At 40.2% G+C, this 18,476-nt stretch overlaps 1 protein-coding gene across 1 annotated transcript; it reads left to right on the top strand.

The window, feature by feature from the left end:
- Window positions 1-3,029: 3,029 nt before the first annotated feature.
- LOC146662476 (uncharacterized) lies at window positions 3,030-14,673 on the top strand. Its single transcript, XM_085419129.1, has 3 exons — window positions 3,030-5,699; window positions 7,899-8,016; window positions 13,998-14,673. Exons 1-3 carry the CDS (start codon window positions 3,173-3,175, stop codon window positions 14,236-14,238), a joined length of 2,886 nt encoding a protein of 961 aa, XP_085275255.1. The 5' UTR covers window positions 3,030-3,172; the 3' UTR covers window positions 14,239-14,673.
- Window positions 14,674-18,476: the final 3,803 nt, after the last annotated feature.

Here is an 18,476-nt window from a genome sequence, read left to right as displayed (position 1 = left end):
GCCCGACAAATGAAAGAGAAAAACTGCAGAAGTTGGTGGAAAAATGAGACAAATTAATGTCACCACAAGGAAATTTCCCCTTTTTCAGTTTCCCCTCTTAGTTCTGTCTCATTTGTATTGTTCACACTCCCATGTGTTTACCTAGAAAAATGAAATAGTCAGACTACTGAAAACTGAAAGCACGAGATTGAAATTCATGTAACAACATTATCGGATTAAAATTCTAATTACTTTAATTAATTAAAATACTTAATTACTTACTTACTTGATGATGCCCTTCAGTATCCATCTAGGGAAAACAACTACCTGAGCTTGGGTAGTATTCACCTATACATTCATATACACTTACACACAGGACAGAGTCAAGTCACAACGTGTAGGTTTAAGTTTGAGTAGTGACATATTTCTATCATTTGGACCCAGTAAGTGCCAGTGCCTCCTATTAATTTGAGAAGATCTGACCTGAGTAAGTTTAGTATCTTAGTCTTGTGAAACAGCCTCTAAATATCTGGGATGAAGTTCATTAAAAGAGTTTTATCTTCAAAGCAGTATTGTTCATAGTTTATCTTTTGATGCTTTACTGTGAGTTTCTGTTCTGTTGTAAGGTGATAGCAGAATATCATTCAGCTAAGGATCTACAGATTCACACAATGAGGATGAGGAAGTGAAAAGGGGAATATATGCTCATGAAAAAAATGCACACACTAAAGCACTAATGTCCTTCAGTCTAGTTTTGAAAAACTCATGGCTTATCATATTTTATACACACAATACACCCTCATATTAATACACATGTAACATGTGACCTATAATAAAACACAGTATATTGTTATACTATTATATAACCATTTTGAAGCAGCCAAACTGTTGTATGTCAATTCACTTCACTTCATTTTTATTTATACAGTGCCAGATCACAACAATGATTCAAAGCACTCCCATTCAAGATCATCTTCTCCACCATGACCAGTCAGTTTTCAGTGCTACTGCACATTTTTTTAATTATCTCTTGGAGGCACATACACATGGAGAACAGGTGAAAACATACCATGTAGTCATTCTTGTTTTACAGTTAGTGCATTGTAATGTAAAGGAGTTCACCAATTTTCAAGCAAATGCTTCTAAAATTTTCAGAATAATGCTCCTCGACATGCAAGTTTGTGAATATATCATCATATACAAATATATAGCAAATAATAACATACAAACATATGGAGAAATCCCGTATGCAAGGGGAAAGACTTAAAATGAGTATAGGATGCCTACGATCTTTGGACACCCAGTTAGCATTAAAACCGGCATTGATTCTTTCATGGAAATAACTACATTGGCTCAGGCACACTTCCAGAAATTATTGTCTGTGAACACAGCTCACTATGCCATCCACAAATCCAGATTAAAGCCCTATCATGGAAAGAATAAGCCATATGTGATCCAGAAACACCACTGTCTTCTCTGGGCCAAAGCTGGGTGGAGCAAAAGTGCATTTAATATTTTATTTCAAGCTGTATCAGTTAGCCTTGTCAAGCAGCTAACTGATACATGTACAGTGTTTTAGCATAGAATTGTAACAGTGTAGTCCCCGTAGAACACAACAACACATTAAAAGCAAATTAAAACATTAGCGGTGGATGGTGGTTATGAATAACCACTGAAATATATCTACTGTCAATGGAAAGAATTATTTTTGGAATCTGACACCTGTTTTATGGCAGAATATTAATTTTCTTTTAATGAAATAATTTTATATCACTGTTAAATTAGAGGTAAAAGACCTGCAACAGCAGCAACTGCAATGAATTCATAGAGTGAAAATATACAAAACACCACTGTCTGACAGTGCTAAGTAGGCACCATACCCTGGACTGAGGATGGGGGATTAAGTTCCTCAAAATACTGCGATGTCATTGGCAGCACAATATGACAGTGAAAATAAGAGTGGCCTTCATAACTTATATTTTTTTCCACAATCAAAACTCGCATAATTCACTACAAGATCATGACAGGAGCAAGAGTCTGGCCATTCCTCGTCAGGACAGCTCTGGATAGACGGATAACACACTATGACCAAATGAATGTGTGGTACATTGTTTTGTTAAGTAACTGCGTGGCCTTCTCAAACCTGTTTGCTTTCCTGCTATTTTTCATCATTCTTCCATCTCCCCTCATGCCTCTCACCCTGGAGACTTTGGTTCTTTCTTTTGTTTTGGATTTATTGGATTAACTTTATTGGATTATTTTGCTGTAGCCACTTTTCTGTAGCCTCACTGTCAAAACTTATTTTGCTAAACAAGTCTTTTTTCAGCCTCACTAAGTTAATTAAATGTCTTCTTTTCACCTTACCATATTAGAGTAATCTATACAAAAATACACCTAAAATTCCCACAAAATCTGAAATGCCATTATTTAGTTACTAATACTGCTTTGTATTTTTATTCTTTCTGACTGTATTACATTTAGGTTTAAATGAAAGGTAATATGCTTTCAATGTGGCCTTTTGTTTTTTGTTTCAGTCTTTCTAAAAGCTGCAAGGGAAAGTAAAAGTGTTAGTCTCCAGACATGGACGCCCAAGTCCCAGCATCCCAGCACTACAGTTAAGTTTTTGGTCCAAAAGTCTTTCCATGACACAGTTTGTATTTTTTTTTTTCTCTGTACACCAACACAGCCAGCCATATTACCTCATTACACTGGAACTCTTATACCGCCTCCAGACCCTTCAGAATGGAGAATCAATGATTGTCACAGTTCTCACAGGTCCTTTCACTTCCTTCCAATTGGTCAAAAAAGAGACAGAGGGCACATACGACATGCAGATGAAAAGTGTCTCGAGACACAGAAAGCATTTCCTTTAGAACAGAAGGACTGTTTACACCAATGTGATGTCGTAAGTATAAGAATACAGTATTTACAATGAAGATTATTCCTGTTGCTTTAGTTTTAGTTTGATCTAAATTATGCTGAGTATACATACATAAAGTAATAAGAAGTGACATTCTCTAAGACATGAAAATCTGATTTTTGAGGTATTTCCATTTTGTTGTGTTGTTTACTATTCATTTGTATGATTTTTTTTTTTAATTCTCAGGATTATCTGTGATATTTAAGCTTACTGTACGACTGTACATTACATTTCTGGTTGGTTGGATTAAGCTTTCCTGCTTGTTATTTTAAAATGGATCTTGGAATGGATGAGGAACAAAGCAATTTAGAAAGAGGAACAAAATGTTGCAAACCAGACATTATTTTCTTGACGCTGAGCATCATCAGTTTCCTTGTTCCTGTTGAAGGATTTTCTTTGAAGACTTGCAGAATCAGCTACAGTACAGCCATATGTGTCGGAAGTAAACTCAGAGCTGTTCCTGAAGATATTCCCTCAACTGTGACAGGCCTCGATTTAACTTCTAACAGAATTTCAACAATACATGCATCAGACTTCAAAGATCTACTAAATTTGACTAAGTTAGACCTTAATATCAACAACATTTCACAGATAGAAAGCGGTGCGTTTGCCAATCTAAGTTCTCTTGAGACATTAAATCTAAATAATAACAAACTTGTTACACTGGGAGAAAATGTTTTTGATGGCTTGAGTTGCCTCATTGAGCTAAGAATTAATCAAAATCGCATTAAACAAATGGCATCCACATCTTTTAAGTCCATGACAAGTTTAAAACTTCTGGACATTTCTCATAACAAACTGCACCACATTACAAAAGTTCAATTGATATTGCAACATCTGCCACATCTACGGGAGCTGGTAATAAGCAACAATGATTTAACCACTTTTCAGTCATTTGAACTGACAAACAAATCATTAGAACTTCAGTACCTTGATTTGTCGAAAAATCCCCTCGCAGTCTTCAGGATCACTGCCGATGTTTTTCCAAATCTCACCTGGTTTAAAATTGGGAGCCCAGCCAAAAAGAAACAGATGATATGGGACGTGCAAAACAAGACATTTCTTAGTCGTGTTACTACTCTTGACATTAGTGAGCTTCATTTGGGTCTTGGGGACATGGAAAGGTTGTTAGAGTCAGTGAACTCATCATTAACTATTCTGAGAATGAATGCAATGACACATAACCTGACCACACTGATCAACATTTCCTGCACCATCCCAACAATGAGGACTCTGCAGCTTCGAAGCAATAAGCTCAGCTTTGTTAATGCATACTTGTTTAAGTTGTGTATTAATGTAACTGAGTTAGTTTTGACAGACAACAAAATAAAATACATCCATGATGATGCTTTCAGATCCCTTAAAAACTTAAGGATTTTAACGCTGAGTAAAAACAGGCTTCCACTGGTTCCAGCTGCAACAAGGAATCTACCAACTCTTTCAGAGCTGGATCTCAGCACCAATAACATCAGCACACTGGACTGCCATGATTTCACCAATCAGACAAAGCTCAGAAAGCTTTATCTTTATCAGAATTCAATCACAGCTCTGAAACCATGTCTTTTCAAGGATTTAAAAGGATTACAAACTCTAAAATTACAGACAAACCAAATAACTAAATTGAACAGTGCTTTCAAAGAACATTTGCCTGAACTTAGATACCTGTATTTAAATATAAACAAACTCACTGCTATCAAAAAGGATGAATTTAAAGGCTTACATTCCCTCCTGAACTTGTCATTACACGAAAATCAAATAGAAATTGTTGATCATAAGAGTTTTGTAGGACTGACAAATCTTACCTGCCTTTATCTACAACGGAACTCTATTAAACAAGATAAACTACAAAAAGGTATTTTCAATCCTCTGATCAATTTAAGAAGACTTGATTTGAGTGAAAATCACATCAATTACAATGAAAGTAGAAATTTGCCGGATCCTCCATTTTCTCAGCTGTCCCATCTAGAGGAACTGCTTGTTTTTTCACAACACCACAGGTTGCATAGTTATCTGCCTGGGAACTTTTTGCAAGGTTTGACCAGTCTTTTGAGTTTCAAAGCCAGGAATATCCGTATTGCGTCTCTGGACAAAGACACCTTTGTTTACACGCCACAGCTGCAATTACTTGAACTTTCTTCAAATGAACTTAAAGAAGTCCCTTCAGATCTGTTTTTCCCAATTCCAAACCTTAAAAGCCTTTATATATCCAGGACAGCTCTTTACTCTCTAGAGTTCCTTAAAGATGCCAACCTCACAAAGCTGGAGTTTCTACAGGCAAGACAGAATTTATATTCAGTTATCCGCAAAGAAGATATAAAATCCCTACCAGCTCTGACTTATCTGGACCTTCAGGGCAATGGATTCACCTGCAACTGTGATAACAGCTGGTTTCTCTCGTGGGCAATAAATGACAACAAAACTCAGGTTTATGATGCATATAACTTTACGTGCAACTATCCACAAGAATTCAAAAGTAAGAAGCTGTTGGACTTGGACACCCGCTTCTGCTCAGTTGACATGGGCTTTATTTGTTTTCTCTGCACCACATGTGCAATCCTATGCTTGATAGTGGTGTCCTTCACTTACCATTTTATGAGATTGCAGCTCGTCTATGCCTATTACCTGTTCATAGCTTGGTTCTTTGACAAAAAGCACAAAAACAAGAAAACTCCTCATCAGTACGACGCCTTTATCTCCTACAACACCCACGATGAGCCTTGGGTCATTGACAAGCTCTTACCAAAACTGGAAGGAGAACAGGGCTGGAGACTGTGCCTACACCATCGAGACTTTGAACCAGGTAAGACTGCAGGCTTGAATTCAAAGTTAAATGGTGATTTTTTGACTTGAAAATGTCTCTCAGTTAGCCTGTTTTTGCCCATCACTTCATTCCAGATTAAAAAAAACTATATATAGAGCAATTAAATCTAGAACATTAGTTTTGGTGATCCTCAACCTACTTGTCCAACAAAGTTAACATTTTCTTTCTTTTATTTTCTGTTTTTCACATTCAGACACCCTAGTAACTACATTTTAATTTGTTAACACTACTACAGTAGCTTTGCATGGCCTCAATCAAAGGTTTATCGGTGTCAGTTCAATTAGGGGAGATCATTTGAAAGTAATGAACATGATTCATTGATACAGTAAAATTAATCAGTGTATTTGGTGATTAAACATCAGTGACCTGTCATGGAAGAACAGAATCCCATTAGTGACAGGATTCAGGGCAGGGCCCCCTGGAGTCTAGGTACTGGTGTTTTTCCTCTGAGAGATTTGGGCAAGGTCGAGATAGGGAGGAGGTGGGTTGCACGGAACAGAGTCTGAAAGGAAGACTGGTGTTGAGCATAGGTTTAAACCACACAGAGCGGTGGTTGACTGGTTCAAAGAATGCAAGCAAGAAGATCAGGTTGCACAATAAGGATATCAGTATTGAGAGTGGCAGTGTGGGAAAGTTGTAGTGATGCAATAAACAGACTGGCAACCCAACACCCAGGACAGCAGGCAGAAGCATGACAGCAGATCTTCCTTATTTAAGTTGCATACAGTTTAATTTACATTTTAAAAATTGCTATTATAAAATTTACCATTAATTAAAGGTCAGTGGCTTTACAGCAGTGATGCCAGACAGTATAAAAGCTCTGGGTTTGAACCTGCTAGCTCGGGCCTGTCTCATTGGAGGTTTCCTGTAGCACCCTCAAACATTGACGTAGGATGTAGAGTTATAAAAAAGGGTTTATTCTGGTCTTGACAACCCATGAGAACAGGTCGTGGACGAAAACAATAAAACAAAAAATATCACATCAAAATGCACTCTTGTACTTGGTGCCAATCAATCAAAAGTCCTTAATAACAGAAAATAAAACATTTAAAGTACACAAACCTTGTTAGCTGACATCCAGGAGGGACTAAATAGTCCTTTGTAGCCTTATTATCTTATTCTGCATCTTTTTTCTCACTTATTTCTTCTCTTTTTCTAACTTTGAACATTACTTTCTCCCTGTGTGGAGCTAACCATAAGCTGCAGCATGCAGACACCATGTGTGCTAGCAAAAGAGTGGCTGGGTGGAGACCCAAACTGCAAACAACGCTACCCTCCATAGTTCACCACCAGAGGGTGCAAAAGAGCAAAATCTGGACATACAGCTCAACAAAACATCAAATGCAAAAGATCTTTACATTACCTGTTCTTCCTATGCATGTGTGGATTCTTCAACGTCTCCCACATTTCAAATACATACATTCAAATTCACTTTAACTAATAGGCCTCTGTGAACTAAAAAATGTATGGATAGATAGATAGGTAGTGAGACTACCTAACAGCAGATACCTGTTGGAGTACTTTTGATAAAAGTTGTCATTGTTGTGCTTGAAATTGCAAACGTTGTTTTGAACTGCATGTTCAGATATTTTTCTTTCCCTCCCCTACATCTAGGATGGTGGGGGATGCTATTAGCTATGGTGTTTAACTGCAGACAATTGCATGTAAGGTACTGGTTCGCTTATTTAGTAAGGAATGTTTACTTCCTGCCATTTATGGGCTCACCTGTGCTTGTATATGGTGGACTGTTAAAGGAGTTAAGCCATGTACAGGGAAGATGACCCTTTTATGACCAGCAGGAAGTCACATATACAGAGACACACATGCACACACGCACACACACACAGTGCCTTAGCTTTTATGACGTACCATATGGGTTTTACAATGGTTGTGTGTCACTGAATAAAAGGCTGCGAGGGGACGCTGGTTTTTAGGAGTTGGCTGGGATCAGGGGAGGAGCTTTCAGTTCCAAGATCCTGATCCGACCGGCTTCCCTTGCAAGTTGAATGGTCTGAGCTCTAAGTGTCTTGCTTTGTTCATGGGGATAAGTCTCTGAGTCAGCGAGTGCAGACCTAACAATACCTCAAGATACTTTCATATGTACTCCGGAGGGTGTCACCACAGTACTTACATGACCTACTGAGGACAGCCACTGAGTGTAACATTTTCTCTTCTCAGGGAAGCCCATCATAGATAACATCACGGATGCCATTTACGGAAGCCGGAAGACCATTTGTATTATCAGTCACAAATACCTTGAGAGTGAATGGTGCTCCAGAGAGATCCAGGCAGCCAGGTAACCTGTTGGCTCCTTCAGGCAATGTATCGTACATACAGTGGTATGTAGTGTGACTTTGTAGTGTATCTAGACTCATGTGTAGATACACTACACTTAATTAAGACAAATATCTAATCATCCAATCACAAGTCAAGCATTTAATCATGTAGATATGATCAAGCTGAAGTTCAAACTGAGCATCAGGAGGAAAAGTGAGTGAAAGTGGCATGGTTTTTTATTTGAGTGTTTCAGAAACTGCTGATCTACTGGTATTTTTCCCACACAACCATCTCTGGGGTTTGCAGAGAAAGGTCTAAAAAGATAAAATATCTATTGAGTGAAAGTTTTCTGGGTAGAAATGCCTTGTTGATGGTCAGAGGAGAATGAGCAGACTACTTTAAGCTCATATGAATTGAACAGTAACTCAATTAACCACTTGTTACAAACAAGATATGCAGAAGAGCATCTCTGAAGGCACAACACATTTGGCATTAAAGCACATGGGAGTAAGAAGAATTTGAACTAATTTGATTGAAAACACTCATTTTGTCCCTCTGCGAATTATTAACTTATCATGGTGGAGGGCTCCGTGTGCCCCAGGAATCCCAGGGGCTATGTCGTCAGGGGCTTCTTTTGTCCCCTAGTAGGGTATCCTATGGCAAATTGGTCCTGGGTGAGGGACCAGACAAAGAACAATTCAAAAACCCCTATGAGCAGAAGATCGAGGTAATAGTTCACCCTGCCGTGATAGGGTTACGGGAGCCCCACCCTGGAGCAAGACCCAGGAAGGGTGCCCAAGGGCATCTGAAGGCTGGGCCTGGGGCATGGGGCCCGGCTAGCCACAGCCCAACAGAGGTACATGGGCACACCCTCCAAGTGTGTGTGTGTGTGGGGGGGGGAGTCCCTGGCAGACTGATCCCTACCTACCGAGATTAGTGATTGGGACATGCAATGTCACCTATCTGGTGGGGAAGGAGTCTGCACTAGTGCGTGAGATTTAGAGGTACTGGCTTTTTATTTCCAGGGGTCACCTCAATGCATTGGCTTGGGCTCCAGAACCAGTCTCCTGAAGTGACACTGGGCTTTGTCTCACTCTGGACTTTCCCTAAGTGAGAGGCGGCAGGCTGGGGTGGGTATGTTAGTATCCCTGTCAGCTTGCTGCCTGTATACTGGGTTTTGGAATGGGTCCTGACTGTCATTTGCGGTCATGCACCGAACAACAGAGTACCCAACCTTCTTGGAGACTGGGGACGTTGAATGGACTACAGGGAGTGCAGAATTATTAGGCAAGTTGTATTTTTGAGGAATAATTTTATTATTGAACAACAACCATGTTCTCAATGAACCCAAAAAACTCATTAATATCAAAGCTGAATGTTTTTGGAAGTAGTTTTTAGTTTGTTTTTAGTTTTAGCTATTTTAGGGGGATATCTGTGTGTGCAGGTGACTATTACTGTGCACAATTATTAGGCAACTTAACAAAAAACAAATATATACCCATTTCAATTATTTATTTTTACCAGTGAAACCAATATAACATCTCCACATTCACAAATATACATTTCTGACATTCAAAAACAAAACAAAAACAAATCAGTGACCAATATAGCCACCTTTCTTTGCAAGGACACTCAAAAGCCTGCCATCCATGGATTCTGTCAGTGTTTTGATCTGTTCACCATCAACATTGCGTGCAGCAGCAACCACTGCCTCCCAGACACTGTTCAGAGAGGTGTACTGTTTTCCCTCCTTGTAAATCTCACATTTGATGATGGACCACGGGTTCTCAATGGGGTTCAGATCAGGTGAACAAGGTGGCCATGTCATTAGTTTTTCTTCTTTTATACACTTTCTTGCCAGCCACGCTGTGGAGTACTTGGACGCGTGTGATGGAGCATTGTCCTGCATGAAAATCATGTTTTTCTTGAAGAATGCAGACTTCTTCCTGTACCACTGCTTGAAGAAGGTGTCTTCCAGAAACTGGCAGTAGGACTGGGAGTTGAGCTTGACTCCATCCTCAACCCGAAAAGGCCCCACAAGCTCATCTTTGATGATACCAGCCCAAACCAGTACTCCACCTCCACCTTGCTGGCGTCTGAGTCGGACTGGAGCTCTCTGCCCTTTACCAATCCAGCCACGGGCCCATCCATCTGGCCCATCAAGACTCACTCTCATTTCATCAGTCCATAAAACCTTAGAAAAATCAGTCTTGAGATATTTCTTGGCCCAGTCTTGACGTTTCAGCTTGTGTGTCTTGTTCAGTGGTGGTCGTCTTTCAGCCTTTCTTTCCTTGGCCATGTCTCTGAGTATTGCACACCTTGTGCTTTTGGGCACTCCAGTGATGTTGCAGCTCTGAAATATGGCCAAACTGGTGGCAAGTGGCATCTTGGCAGCTGCACGCTTGACTTTTCTCAGTTCATGGGCAGTTATTTTGCACCTTGGTTTTTCCACACGCTTCTTGCGACCCTATTGACTATTTTGAATGAAACGCTTGATTGTTCGATGATCACGCTTCAGAAGCTTTGCAATTTTGAGACTGCTGCATCCCTCTGCAAGATATCTCACTATTTTGACTTTTCTGAGCCCGTCAAGTCCTTCTTTTGACCCATTTTGCCAAAGGAAAGGACGTTGCCTAATAATTATGCACACCTGATATAGGGTGTTGATGTCATTAGACCACACCCCTTCTCATTACAGAGATGCACATCACCTAATATACTTAATTGGTAGTAGGCTTTCGAGCCTATACAGCTTGGAGTAAGACAACATGCATGAAGAGGATGATGTGGACAAAATATTAATTTGCCTAATAATTCTGCACTCCCTGTATGTTCAGCACCTCCACTGCTGATTGATGCCTGTTGTGGTGGTAACAACTAAACCAAATGGTTGACACCAGAGTTAAAGGAAACCATCAGGCTAAAGAGGGAGTCCTATTGGGCTTAGTTAGGCTGTGGGACTTCGGAGGCCACTGATAAGTACCAACAGGCCAACCGGAACACAGCTCTGGTAGTGGCTGAAGTAAAAACCCAGGTGTGGGAGGAGATCATAGAGGTCATGGAAAAAGACTTTTGAACTGCCTCAAAGAGAATCTGGCAAACTGTCAGGTGACTCAGGAGGGGAAAGCGGTGCTCAACCTGCACTGTGTATAGTGTGGTCGAGTACAGCTGACTTTGACTGAGGACAGTAGATGGGCAGTAGAAGGAATACTTAAAGGACCTCCTAAATCCCACTGACACGTCTTCCTTAGAGGAATGGGATGAACAGGACAACTTATCTATCTCCGAGGGTGAGATCACTGGGGCAGTGAGGGCCGCTGGAGTGAATGAAGTTTGCCCTGAACTCCTGAAAGCTCTCGACAATGTTTCATGGAGATCAGGGTTTTGTAATCTGGATTGGCAAACTGAGATGGTGGTTACCATCTTCAAGAAGGGGAACTGGAGGGTGTGTTCCAACTACAGGTGGACACTCCTCAGCCTCCCTGGGAAAGTCTATACCATGGTACTGGAAAGGAGAGTCCCTTTTTTATTTGAACCTTGAATACAGGAAGAACAATGTGGTTTTTGTCCCGGTTGCAGAAAACTGGACCAGCTGTTTACCATGCACCCTCAAGGATGCTTGAGGGTGCATGGGAGTTTGCCACTTGGGTGGTCTCAGAATCTCATCTCTGCTTTTCGCAGCTGATGTGGTTCTGTTGGCTTCATCAGGTGACAGCCTCCAGCTTACACTGGAGCAGTTCGCAGCTGAGTGCGAATGGGAATCAGCACCTCCAATCTGAGGCCATGGTCCTCAGCCGGAAAAAGGTTTCGTGCCCACTCTGGGTCAGGGACGAGTTACTGCCCCAAGGGGAAGAGTTTAAGTATCTTGGGGTCTTGTTTACGAGTGAGGGGAGAAGGGAGGGGAGATCAACAGACTGATTGGTGCTGCAGCTGCAGTGATGTGGACGCTGTACTAGTTCATCGTGGTGAAGAGAAAGCTGAGCATAGAAACGAAGCTCACAATTTATCGGTTGATCTACATCCCTACCCTCACCTATGGTCACAAGCTTTGGGTAGTGATCACAAGAACGAGACCCTGGATACAAGCAGTGGAAATAAGCTGTCTCCGAAGGGTGCCTGGCCGCTCCGTTAAAGATAGAGCAGTTCGGCCATCTGGGAGGAGCTTAGAGTAGAGCTGCTGTTCCCCCACATTGAAAGGAGCCAGTTGACATGGTTTGGGTATCTGACAAGGATGCCTCCTGGGTGAGGTGTTCTGGGCATGTCCTACCAGGAGGAGGCCCGGGCAGACCCAGGACACACTGGAGAGATTACATCTCTCAGCTGGCCTGAGAACGCTTTGGTATTCCCCTGGACAAGCTGATGGGGGTGGCCGGGAAGAGGGAAGTCTGGGCTTCTCTACTTAGGCTGCTGCCTCTGTGACCCAGCCCCAGATAAGCAAAAGAAATTGAATGAATGGATGGATGGATGGATGGATGGATGGATGGATGGATGGATGGATGGATGGATGGATGGATGGATGGATTTTTGCTGGGTAGAAAGGGACAGATCTAGAGGTTTGAGTGACAACTCAGTTATAAGTAATAATAAAAATGGCATAATATAATAATATATTTAAAAAAGCTTTTTCTTGGAGCTCATTCTTTTCAAAACTGAACTTCTTTTTTTTTATTACACTAATTTGTTTAGAAAATGTTCTGATAACTTTTTCAAATGAAATTTACAATTAGTTTTCATCACCTAATGAATTAACAGAAAGGCAATAATTCATATGAAGGAACTGTTAGCCAGCAATAAACAATTGGCATACTGTCACTGTAATTCTAGTTTAAGTTATATTCTTGGATTTGTTGTTCTTCACGATTTTGGTTCTCTTTATTGCGATATATATATTAGTTCCTTGGCTTTAGGTTTCTGTTACTTTGCCTTCCCAGTGTTCAACGTTTCATGTCTAGTCACTCTTGTATTCATGTTCCCCATGTCTCTTCAGTCATGTCTCGTTGCCTCAGTGTCAAATCCGCATCTTTGTGAATGTTTCCTGTACTTTGATAGTCTCGTGTGCTATGTGAGATTTTTCAGTTTTGCTTCCTCCCAGTCTGGTTATGTCTGATTACTCCCAGATGTGCTCTCCTCCTGTGTCTAATTCCCTCCTTATTCGCTTGTGTATTTAAGCCCTGTGTTTTGCTCTGCCTGTCGTCATGTTGTCCCATGTGCTGTGACTTTTTCTGTGTTTTTTCACATCCCTGGTAATAGCTAGCTCCCTGTTTTCTAGTCTTTTAGTTCTTTGCCTTCCAGTTTAGATTTTGTTTTCGTGAGTTCCAGGTTTTGTTTGTTTTCTGCTTCAGCGCAATAAAAGTTGCCTCTTTGAGTTCATCCCTCTATTTCTGTCAGTCCTGCGTTTGGGTCCCGCCTGTCCCACGGCACTAAACATGACACATATTACGGTTCACTTCCCCATTTATGTGATTGCAGGTTTTCTAGAATCCTTATTGTTTTACCTAGTTATTTACCTTTCAATTTAAAAAAAACATTGATAGTAGTTTTTACCACTATATGGAACTTGATAAAATTAACAACAATTCAACGTTACCCACTACAGCAGTTTTTCCAAGGAAAATAATCCTACACCAAAAGTATAAACTCCAGCAAACTGCTGCACACGCCAGAATGTCTTTTGTCATATCTACAGCTGACACGTTACCTCTGCAGTTAATCCTCCATACTCTGAGGATTACCCAAGACATTTGCCTTGCTAGTCAGAACTGAATAATATTTGAAAAAGCAAGTATTGCAATTAACCTGTTTAGTGGCATTTAACCTGAACCTTTCAAACTGGCATGCATAAAACTTCTTAAAAAATTTTTTTCCAGCTTTTATTCTCCTCCTTAATGTGTTATTATTTGTTTTATTTTATTCTTTCGAATCAGTTTTGTGTCTTTGTCTTACAATGACTTCAGGAATTCAAGACATAAAGCACTTGAGTTTCTTTTTCTCCATCTTTAGTTTTCGTCTGTTTGATGAGCAGAAGGACATACTTATCCTGGTGTTTCTGGAGGACATTCCCAGCTATCTGCTGTCTCCCTACCACCGCATGAGGAAGATGTTGAAGAAGAAAACCTACCTGAGCTGGCCACGAGCTGCAGAGAACACAGAGTTGTTCTGGGAAAAACTCCGGCAGGCTCTAGAGACCAGTGAAAATCCAGAAGCGGAGCTGTTACTTCTCACTGTGTCAAACACGCCATGATGAAAAGGAAATATAAAGTAATTGTTTAGCAACAAGTGTAATTCATAGTTTTTGAGATTCATTTGCTTCAATACCAAAGGCGCAATACGTTTATTTGAAGTATACACCTTGTTGAACATTTTCACAGCGCTCAATTTTGGGGTTTTTTTTCTTTCCAATCAGTTTTCCTGTTGTTTAACAGAAATTGAATGTCACTTGAAGTGTTTGAAAATCAGTTGACCAGCTTGAATACAATCCAAGTTACTTAGTTACCGTAAGTTTTTGAGTGTCTGAGCTCTGCCATTTCACATCTGATAATAACAGATGCACATTTAATGTGCCTTGAAAAAAAGGTCAAAAGTCAGCCTCAGTGTGCTATCCGGTTGTTCAGTCTGACGTCACTAGCCGTGTCTGGGTCTAAACTCCGCTGCAGGTCCATATATCACTGTGGCATTACTAGGGATGGGTATTGATAAGATTTTAACGATTCCGATTCCATTTTCGATTCTGTTTAACGATTCGATTCTTTATCGATTCTCTTATCGATTCTTTTTTTTTTTTTTTAAAAAGGAGAACACTAAGGTCGATTAGCTCAGAGCTTTGTTTTATATCTTCTCTTTGAACAAGATAGAAATTTAGGAGTAACATGGCCTTACAAACCCAACAGTGAGATCTTGAGAGATCCAGCCTACGGCTCTTCAATGGGGTGTCACAGGGTCCCCAGGAAAAAAAATTGTAAATGTAAAATAATAAAATAAATATTCTTGTGAGACATATCACATATTGACGGGGTCGGGTTATGTTAAAAAGTATAAATTGTTATACTTTGTTCATTGGTTCAAAGGTACCCCACACTTCTTTTTTTGTTTGCTTGTTTGTTCTGGTGTATTTTTCATTTGAACTGTTACTCTGCCAGAGTACTCATATTTACAAGATGGCATTGAACGCCCCATTGGTGTATCAGGAAAACTATTTTGTACGTATGTTCCTTGAAGGGGATTGAAGTCGGTCTTTTTTCCACCGCAGCGAAGGGCTAGGAGTAGGAGAGGAGCTGCTGTATGTTTTTGTTATCGAATCGATCTGATTGTGAAATAAAGCATATGCAGTGAGAAAGCAACTCCAGGAGTCATCCCTGCCTTAAAGCTGCAACATTCTTCTGTAGCAATAACAAAGTATAACATAAATTGTTCTGTGGCAATTACACAAGAATATCCAGTAATGTCCCTGCCCACAATTAAACACATTCACTTACCAAAAATCGGGGGCATCTGCTGTGGCAAATGGGTGCAAGCCTTTGACCACAAACTTAGACACTGCTCGGTGACATTAGTCTATCCTGGCCTGAAAGGAGACGCTACCGGTAGACTGCAGCGAGAACTGCCAGCATCTGAGCCAGACTCTGTCTGTCTCTCTCATCATGGTCACCTACATGTACAGTAATGGCAGGTCTTGTAATAAGGCAGATTGCGCTAACATAATATGCACTGTTAGTTGATTATTTACCTGCCGCATTAACGGGAGAGGACGTGCAAACGTTAGCGCTGCTGCTGGGTTGAGAGTCACGAGTCCGGAGCGGAATTAAAAACGCGTGTCATCGCGTGTTTTGTGAGCAAATGCTTTTGCATATTCGTAGTGTTTCCTCCCTTAAATGAAATATCTACTTTGCAAGTTGCCCTGTTGTCATCGGTTCTCATAAAGTATAATCAAACTTTTGAGCGTTTGAGCCGCTTAGGCGCCGTGTTTCCTGCCAGGTAAATGACGCTCCGCAACGTGGTGACGTCATTCGGGGCGACTGGAATCGATAAGGGAATCGTTTGCAAAAATGGCAAACGATTCCAAGGAATTGAAACAGTGGGAACCGGTTCTCAACAAGAACCGGTTTTCGATACCCATCCCTAGGCATTACTGAGAGTTGAAAAACTGTCTAAAGTCTTTCATCTTTAATAAAATGATCAGCGTTCTGCTCTACCAGGTGTAACAATTGAGTTTAACATCCAGGCATCCATGAAAACGGAATTTATGACATTTAACAGAGTTAGAAGTTAGCAGGGAGTTAGCTCGCTAGCTTCTATCTAAATACAATATAGCATGTCCTGACTGCGGGGTTTTGGAAACAAATTAAAACGTACAGCTCTGCTATCACTTCCAGCATAAATGAAGACAGAAAACTAAACAGCAGTGACATTTGTAGGGTTACTGAAGTTGGGCTAGCTGGTATATAATGATGTGCTACGTGACCGCTAGCGACACAGCTATGTTAGCATAATATAAACAAGCTAACTTTTTTTCCACTCGATAAAAGTTAACGTGAGTGTTCTCGGTGGTCAGAAACAAATGTAATCGCATGGCAGGATGCTGTAAAAGGACCAAACTTCAGCCAGGAGAACAACTGAGATAATCCATCCACAATACGAGGTTAGTCATTCATATACTGCTGCATGGGCTGGGCTGTAGTTACATACTAAGGTTTTAAAAACTGAGCTTAAATAAATGATTAGCGGTAATAAAAGCCGAGGGAGGTCAACAGTGATCACTGACTGTTTTAGGAGCTTTTTGAGATCAAATAGAAGAAAATACATAACATTAAACATGTTAACAACACAAAAGCCATATTAAACGCAGACTACTTTAGACCCGGAAGTAGGATTCGTCGCGTCATCACTGAACAACCGGATTACCAGGCCATGATTTTATTGTAAATTTGTTTGTAATTATTTCATGATAGTGAGTTACCATGTTCAGATATTTCTGTAATCTTAATGTGTTTATTGTTTCTGCACAAACTGTTTACATTTTGTTTGAAATAGAAAAATGGAAGAAACAACAAATAAAACGATATTCTGTCTTTGATGAATTCATTGTAGTTTGCGGTTGATTGGGCTATTACAGAATCACACTTTTAATCTTCACTTTAGTCTTAAAAAGATACTAGAATATTGTATGATATAAACATACAGGAACAGCAAAAATAATGTATACCTGTAAGTAGAGATGGACCGATCCGATATTACGTATCGGTATCGGTCCGATACTGACCTAAATTACTGGATCGGATATTGGAGAAAAATAAAAAATGTAATCCGATCCATTAAATATCACGAAAGCACCTCACAAAACTTGCAACACGCCGTAACTCACCTCAGAACGTTAGCACGTTGGAGCAGTATGCATCACGTGATAGAGCGGCTGTGGCATGCGGGACCTGTCGGTGGTCTGGATAGCATGTGGAGCTTCGCTAGCAACCCGGCATTTCATCTCCGACAAAGTTATCCCCGAGAGAAGTAAAGCAAGTGTGTAAGTCCATCTCTGAATGTTTGTAAAGCATTCCTGCGTTAAGCTTAACAAACGATATATGGAGCGACTGCCTCTTCTTGCTGCTACTTCAATCATGAAACTGCTTAACGATCAGTTTTCTGTCGCGAGTCCGTGTCTCTAGTTTGCTTTTGGCCCACTTTGCACCAGAAAGAGGAAACCAGCGGCTGAACAACAGCAGCACGTTTAAGCTTGATCAGCTGTTGTTAGAATGTATTTAATATTACTTTCTACTCGAGGATCTTTTTCTACGTAGCTGACGCTGGTAACTGTGCAGGGGCGGATCTAGCAAAGTTTAGCCAGGGGGGCCGATAGGGCATTAACAGGGAAAAGGGGGCACAAAGACATACTTTTCTTTCTTATTCTCATTTAAAATGTCTAGCTTTTAATAAATAAGTATCTGACACCCAAAGTTTTAATTAGATGTAAAATGAATAGAAGTCAATTACTGTATATAGTGACTATTAAGTCTAATATATATATACACCCTAGTAAGCTATAGTACTTTTTCCTTTGGGAAGGTACCATCTGTGCAGTCTGCAATTTTGTTGAAGAAAGATGTTGAATCTATTTAATATTTCTTGAAAAATAATTGATTTCTGTGCATTTTTTTTTCACACTGCATCAAATTAAGGTTGATTACGTCGATTAAGCATCATGAGGTGGAGCGTGAGGGGTGGTTCCCTATTTTTTATTTATTTATTTTTGTTGTTGCTGGGAGTTGGAACCCTATTAGTTAGGTTGCTTAATATTTATGCTAAGTACTCTTTAAAATACCAGAATAGGGAGGATGGTGTAGGTTTAAGTTTATTAGATTGATCAGTATTGCTGAACTATGAAATTTGTTTTTTTTTTGCATACAGGTATAACAGAATAGCTTTAGTGTAGTTGTTGTTTTAAACTTGAGTATGAACTTATACAAAATGCAGCAAGATATTTAAAAAACT

Source organism: Rhamphochromis longiceps, linkage group LG9, assembly GCF_057381845.1.
Source record: "Rhamphochromis longiceps isolate RC_006_pf linkage group LG9, R_longiceps_female_GT1.1, whole genome shotgun sequence".
Taxonomy (NCBI): domain Eukaryota; kingdom Metazoa; phylum Chordata; class Actinopteri; order Cichliformes; family Cichlidae; genus Rhamphochromis; species Rhamphochromis longiceps.
This window is presented reverse-complemented; position numbering and strand designations above follow the sequence as displayed.

What these genes read in the sequence shown, in the direction of transcription:
- LOC146662476 (XM_085419129.1), top strand. Translation starts at nt 3,173, where the DNA reads ATGGATCTTGGAATGGATGAGGAACAAAGCAATTTAGAAAGAGGAACA. An exon ending in CCATCGAGACTTTGAACCAG is followed by an intron (nt 5,700 to 7,898) that starts GTAAGACTGCAG and finishes TTCTCTTCTCAG; the next exon opens with GGAAGCCCATCATAGATAAC. An exon ending in AGAGAGATCCAGGCAGCCAG is followed by an intron (nt 8,017 to 13,997) that starts GTAACCTGTTGG and finishes CTCCATCTTTAG; the next exon opens with TTTTCGTCTGTTTGATGAGC.